This window comes from Hyaena hyaena, unplaced genomic scaffold, assembly GCF_003009895.1.
Source record: "Hyaena hyaena isolate Hyena2069 unplaced genomic scaffold, ASM300989v1 scaffold_202, whole genome shotgun sequence".
Taxonomy (NCBI): domain Eukaryota; kingdom Metazoa; phylum Chordata; class Mammalia; order Carnivora; family Hyaenidae; genus Hyaena; species Hyaena hyaena.
The window spans coordinates 2,029,978-2,036,611 of record NW_024080832.1 but is presented as its reverse complement, the minus strand read 5'-3'; the positions used below and the strand labels follow the sequence as shown (position 1 = coordinate 2,036,611).

At 46.9% G+C, this 6,634-nt stretch overlaps 1 protein-coding gene across 1 annotated transcript; it reads right to left on the bottom strand.

Moving 5' to 3' along the window:
- Positions 1–765: 765 nt before the first annotated feature.
- Positions 766–6,253, bottom strand: LOC120238202 (HLA class II histocompatibility antigen, DM beta chain). The gene is made up of 6 exons (XM_039241839.1): positions 5,945–6,253; positions 4,988–5,269; positions 3,245–3,529; positions 1,687–1,803; positions 1,499–1,534; positions 766–1,127 (listed from the first exon to the last, which is right to left on the bottom strand). The coding sequence occupies exons 1-6, from the start codon at positions 5,997–5,999 to the stop codon at positions 1,111–1,113; spliced, it is 792 nt and encodes a 263-aa protein (XP_039097770.1). The 5' UTR covers positions 6,000–6,253; the 3' UTR covers positions 766–1,110.
- Positions 6,254–6,634: the final 381 nt, after the last annotated feature.

Sequence of the window (6,634 nt, the reverse complement as noted above, 5' to 3'; positions counted from 1 at the left end):
TGTGGCTCTGAAGAGTGTGCTCACCAGCATGAGGATCCTCAGAATAAAACAATCTATCCACTTTCAACTAAGGTAGACAAACATCTTATACGGAATTTGTCTTTGATCTTGGACACCTTATTTAACCTCTGAATCTTGCTTTCTTCATCTGTGACATAGAAGGAGACAATCTTTTTCTTCTAGGGTTATTGTGAGAAGTGAATGAGAAAAACGCAAAGCACTTATCCCAGTACCTAGGTCATGATAAGCACTTGAGCTATGGGCCCTTCCCTGCTTAGGGTATGGAAGAAATAACTGCCCAGAACTCCCATCTGGAGTTAAGCTGCCCCCTGAGTCTTATCTTAGGATCTGCATCAAGGTTGTTAGGAGGATAAAATGAAATGATGCATGTAAAGCACTTGGTACAATGTCTGGGCCAGAAAGGTGAGTAACAGGTAATAACTAACATCACTACCATGGGCTCAGCATGTGCCAGCAATGTTCTTAGCTGTCTACAAGTATGAAGTCATTTAATCCTCCTAAGACCCCTTATGGGGTCAGTCAACTGTCAATTCCCTGCCTCTCCCTTATTCTGTGACTCCATCCAACCACAGTTTAATTTCTTATGAATCATGTATCACAAAACTGTCCCCAATTCTGTAGTGTCTAAAGGGAATAATTAGAAGGAGGCACTGATTCCTCCACCCAAGTAGGAGAGAATTCATCCAATCCATAACTCTGCTTGTGGTACCTCCCCAGGGCCTCAGGAAAAAGCATAGAAAAATGATATTTCCACGAGAGTTTATTCCTCAAAGGTGACCACCAGCAACTCACTGGCCCCTGTGACACAGTGTGGCCCCCACGAAGGCCTTTGACCTTCCTCCCCAGACTACATTTGCCCCAGAAATATAGCCTTGGACGATAACTGGATTACAGAATATTCCCAGGAACGAGTTCCCCCAACTCACTAAGGTTTACATGGGGTAGCCTGGGAAGTGCAAAGATCTGGATGGAGAAGACATAGAATCCAAGAAAATTTGGGGGAGTCTGAGGATGTTGAGGGGACACAGCAGCATCAGTAAGAGTTTGAATCTCCTCCTCCCTTGGAGTGGAAGTTGTAGGACCCTGCCTCTAGGAGATGCGTTGACCTGCAGAAGAAATAAAAAGGAGATAATAAGGCTTTAATCCAACTTGACCCCATCATCTGTCTCTATAACCATCCATGCCAGAGCCCTTAATACAGTGGTACTGAAAATTCTAGATTACCAAGGACTAATACTACAAAGCCACTTTCGAGTCATTTCCCCAAAGATGCTCCATTGGATAGAAGAAGAGGGTATAGGTGCTCCTCTTTCCTGCTCCCAGTCCTAACAATGGCAGTTTAAATTATGCTCTTGGCAACATGCTGGTGGAATCTCACCCCTACCATAAGCACCATTAGCTGAGCCCAAAAGCTGAGCCCCGTGAACTCTCATCCCTCCAAAGGACTAGTAGGCAAACAGACCGACAGAGATGTTACCTTCTGGATAACTGGACCCAGGGAGGAAAATGTAGCCTAGGAGAGGAAAATATCTGATTAGAGATATTTTATCTGTGGATAAAAGTATCTGGGGATACACACAGCAAATGAGGCAGCAATGGGAGAACCAGTCACAGAGAGAGCAGAAATTGGGAGCATGGCAACAGGTGGTCAGGTGCAGCGCTCACCAGAGGGTCTAGCTCTCCGCCAGCTGAGCAAACCAAGAGAGAAAATGATGAGGCCGAGGCCCAGAGTCACTGCAGCCATGGAAACCTTCACCGTCTGCTTCAGGGACAGCCCAGGTGCTGCAAAAATGGAAACTTACTGGAACCAATCTGTCGCTCATTCCCAGGGCAACTTAATTTAGTGCAGGTTCAAAGGTGCTTTATCCCAATGCCAAGAATCTAGCTGACAACAACCTACTCCCAAGGTAACTGACTTTCCTCAAAATCCTCATCCTGTGACTCTCTACTTCTAGAGTAGCCCTGGAGGACCCCTGTCACCAGAGTTAGCACCCAGAGGACCTACTGGGTCCTCTCTAATACAGTGGGGCCTCTCAAGGCATCTTTCTTCCTTCCTTCACCCCCAAAGGCCCTCTCGCCAGAGAATAAAGCGTTCCTCAATCTCCTCTCCATTTACCCCATAGTGACAATGTTTGCTCCTTTATGTGCTCTACCTGAATATTTGTCTATTAAAATGCCTTTCCGCTTTCTTAACTCTCAATGATCCTATTCCATGAGTTATCCGAACAGTGATGTGTCTCTTCCTGTCCACATCCAGATTTCCAGAACCTGTCTCCATCCCTACCTCCTGGAACCCATCATACTCTGAATTTTGTCCCACTCAGTTCCCTTCCCCATGCCAGAATGAATGTTCCATCACCAAAGGACACTCGGGTGCATGTCGGGAAGGAGACTTTCCCAGGAGAGCTCAGGTGTACCTGTGGGTTCCTGTCTCTGCTCCTCATGCCCTTCTCAGCTGCCCAGCAAGATGGCACTCCCCAAGGGGGAGCCCAGTCTCAGCAGCCAGTCTGGGACTCTGTTCCCTGCCCCATCTCTGGCCCTCTGTATGTACACTTCCTCTTCCTCTTCTTCTTCCTCATTTCTTCCTCTTCCCTTTCCCCAAATCTGTGTACCAAATCTCTTGGTACCTTTAACTACTTCCAATCCTAGGCTTCAAACAGGGGTGATTGGTTCCTGTTCATTAGGCCCCAAGCGTGTAAACCAAAGTGCCTGCCGTCCATGGCTTTTTCTTCCCTGTCAGAGCAGCCCAAAGTCAGTACTGCCCCCAAACCAACAGAAAGTCGTCTTTCTCCTGAAACCTATTTTATTTCCTCAATTCCCATTCCTGACCCAACAATAGAATAGTTGAAATCTGAGGATACTAAAATATTGCATCACAATTTGGGGTCCTGAGAACATGGTTACCAAATCCACCTCCCCTTTGCAGGACAGTCACACTTCTCCCCTCCCACCCTCAGACACATGCACCACAACATCAACCACATCACCGTGGCGACAATTGCAGTCACTCTTTCCATTCCTGTCCCCCATTGCCCCACCTCCGGCCATCAATCCTCCAACAATCCCTCCAGACTCACTTCTCACTCTCACCCTTTCCTGTCATATACCACGGACCCATCCATGTGTCACTCCCCGTGCCAAAATGTTGCTGTTCCTTTTGCAACCACCCGCTCACAAGAGCTCTCTGCTTTGACCCTAATTCCTCTCACCACCATGCACTTACTCCAGTCCTCACAGATGGGCTCAGGAGCCCCGATGTGCTCCACCACACAGGTGTAGGTGTCCCCAAAAGAGGGGGTTGTGGCTAAATGGGAGACAGTCTGATATGTCCAGTCTCCATTGGGCTGAGCCATCTTAGGGGCACTTCTGTGAGGGAGGACAGGCTGCCCATTCTTCCTCCAAGAGATGATCACATCAGCTGGATAGAAGCCCCACACGTAGCAGGCCAGCATCACGCGCTCCCTTGTGTTAAAAGGAGTGGTTTTGGCTACCTGAACAGTTGGTGGCCCTGCATGGGAAGAAAATGTGGTCGTGAAAGAAGGCCACAGTCTGGCTTCTTCTGCAACGTGGTTTCTTTCGTACTTCAGTTCTTCATGGTTTTGCCAACCTACCCTCCCCACCCCCACTCCATGCCACCACATATGCCTCTGAAAATGAGGAGTTATGGGGTGCCTGGGTGGCTCAGTCGGTTAAGCATCCGACTTCAGCTCAGCTCACGAACTCACGGTTTGTGGGTTCGAGCCCTGTGTTGGGCTCTGTGCTGACAGCCAGCTCAGAGCCTGGAGCCTGTTTCGGATTCTGTGTCTCCCTCTCTCTCTCTGACCCTCCCCTGCTCACACTGTCTCTCTCTCTCAGAAATAAATTTAAAAAAACATTTAAAAAAAGAATTTACTCCTGCTTTGCTCTTTCTCTTCTCCCATTCCTTCACTGCCCCTTCCTTTCTTCCCTCCTCCAAAATTATGTTTGGTTACATTAAATAGAAGCCAGGTCTGAACTGCGAGCTGTCTCAGAAGTCGTCGTATGTATTTCAAGCATATAAGCTAATAGTTGTTGAGAGTTGTAAGTTGGGGGTTGTCCTCAAATCTCATTTAACTAATTAAGTGGCTAAATCAAGCAACATTTTTCCTTGGAGAGTTTAAGGAAACAAGCCTAACTCAGGTCTAATTCTCTTAAATTCGAATTAGTCTAATCCAAATTAATGAGATTATTAATGCTGCTACTCTCTACTAGTCTATTGTCCTCGGTGACTCCCCTGCTTGCCTCCACTTTGGCGCTGTTCAAGCAAAATCTTAATTAAATACGCAAGAAACTGTGTTAAAATTCAGATTCCCTAGGTTGCATCCCCAGGTATTTTCACTGAGAGGATGCACAGTGGCACTCAAGGGCTTGTATTCTTAACAAGCACCTTCCCCAGGCAATTATGAGGAAAGTGGCCCAGAGATCATATCTTAAGACATATTACTCTCTCCTATGAAGATTTTCATATTTTCTTTTACCAATCTCAAGTCATTCCCAGTGCAAGGGCTTTGGAGCAAGGAAGCATGTTGAAATCCCCTGGGAGGCTTTCTAAATATCCCCATGCCCAGGCCCGCCCCATACCTAGGACATCAAAACCTAGCGTAAAGAGGCAGGAGCATTTTGGAGAAAGGCATTCTGGTTATTCTGACACTCTCCTGGCTGAACTTGGCTCTGCATCCTGAGATGTCTTGCACAAGAGGAAAGCATGCTTACTCTCCTCAATAGCTCCCCACTGGCTCAAACATCACCTCCACTTCTTTATTCCTGCTCCACCCCTATCAACAACCCTTTGAAGGTCAACACTCACTCTTTCTACATTTCAGCTCCACACATTTTCTGCTTCTTTCCTGCCCAAATCTCAAACTCCTGGCCTACAGAGGGGTCCTCCCTGGACTCCCCCTCTCCTAACTGTGCTTCCTGAAATAGCCCTTTTACACCCCTCTCTTACGTGTCCTGTGGGTCAGTGATCCCCAGAAGGACTGGGTATGTGTTGCACAGTCCTGGAGCCCATTAGACAAGCGCTGGAGCAGGCTTTCCTGTTGGTTGAGGTAATCTGAGAGGTAATTGGCCAAGACATTCAGCACCCCAAATTCAAGAGGGGTCATTCTAGATATTTGGGGATCCCAGCAGGTCAGCAAATCTTTGTTGAAGGTGACACAATACGTGAAATCCTTTGGAGTCCCATCATCATCCAACAGACAGGTGCTTTCCACATGGGCTACAAAGCCACCTACAGAAGCCAGAGAAGAGGGGCAGCTCAGAGACTTCTGCAGGGAGTCCAAACTCCAGTTACATCCAGTGAATGGGGCGTAGCTTTCCCCGCCTCAGGCAGCATCCACAGACCAAGGTCCTGACTGGAGTGTCTGAGAGCATCAAGTAAAGGAATAGATGGTAGTAGCAGAGAAATTTTTAGATGCCATTACCTCTTTGTATGAGACTAAGTATGGGAACAAGAATTGCCCAAAATTATTTGCAAGTTTTAAACGCAACAATTTACCGAGAACAAGACCTTCGCTAAGGGCAAATTATTGAGTGAGAAAAGGGGTCAAGGGAACGGGTCAGATTTGTTGTATGCTGGATATATTATTAAATATTCCATAAATATAACTCCATATATATTTATGAAGCACACACACATATTAATCCAGGCACTGTGTTAAGAGCTGAGGACACAGCAGGAAACAAGACAGATGTTGCCCTAGCCTACACTCCAGCAAGAGATATATGTTACACAAATAATTATACAGCTTAATTATATTAAATTGTCATAAAGATACAAAACTACAAAGTGCTATCAGAATATATACCAGGGAGACAAACTAGTCTGGGGTGTCCAAATCCAACTGTACCCCCTTGCCTCAAAGGAGCAGAGAGAAAGGAGGGTCCCAAGAAGGAAGGTCCTTACCTGCTCTGGTAGAGCCCAGGCTGAGGCCCAGCAGCAATGGCAGGAGTATGTTCATGCTCTGCTCTGGGAACACACCAGGAATTCAGTCCCCTGGACCAGTTCTTCCAGGGGCCCTGGGTCCTCACCTGCTCCAGAAGCCCCAGCCTGGATGGGTGATCTCCAGACCCTGCGTGGAATACAGTTTTGCCCCAATTCCTTGATCCCCACTAAATTAGTGATTTGGAGCCATCCAGCCCCTAGATATGAAACTTGTTCCTACCAGCTCTTCTAAGTCAGAGTTCCGAACTAAGAGTTGTCAGATTGGTGAAGTAGGCGGGGACAAATGTAGAGACGAATGGCTGAGTGCTTCAGCCTAGCATCATCAGTTACCAGGTAAATCTCATCCTGCCCTAGGCTTTAAACAACTCCATCTCTTAACTCTTTGCCTGTGGGAAAGACTAGTCTGTAGGTGGCTTTCCCTAGATCCGTGGAGAGAATCATCCCACTATTCCCAAAACATATGTAACCTGGAATGTTCACTGGTTTAACAGTTTCCTTTCAAATTCCTTCCAAAAGACTGACACTAGATAACTTCTTGTGTCCCTTAGAGGGAGGTTACTTAGATATTAGAAGTAACCTTGTAACCTTGGTCTGTCCTGTCACCTGTAGATGGAGACGGGAGGATGGAAGGCCCTACTAGATCAAGTGGCA

Bases quoted from the DNA above. Each gene is read 5' to 3' on its own strand.
- LOC120238202 (XM_039241839.1), bottom strand. From the start codon at position 5,999: ATGAACATACTCCTGCCATTGCTGCTGGGCCTCAGCCTGGGCTCTACC. The intron at 5,270-5,944 runs GTAAGGACCTTC...TGGCTTCTGTAG, and splicing joins CCTGGGCTCTACCAGAGCAG to GTGGCTTTGTAGCCCATGTG. The intron at 1,535-1,686 runs GTGAGCGCTGCA...TTCCTCTCCTAG, and splicing joins GCGGAGAGCTAGACCCTCTG to GCTACATTTTCCTCCCTGGG.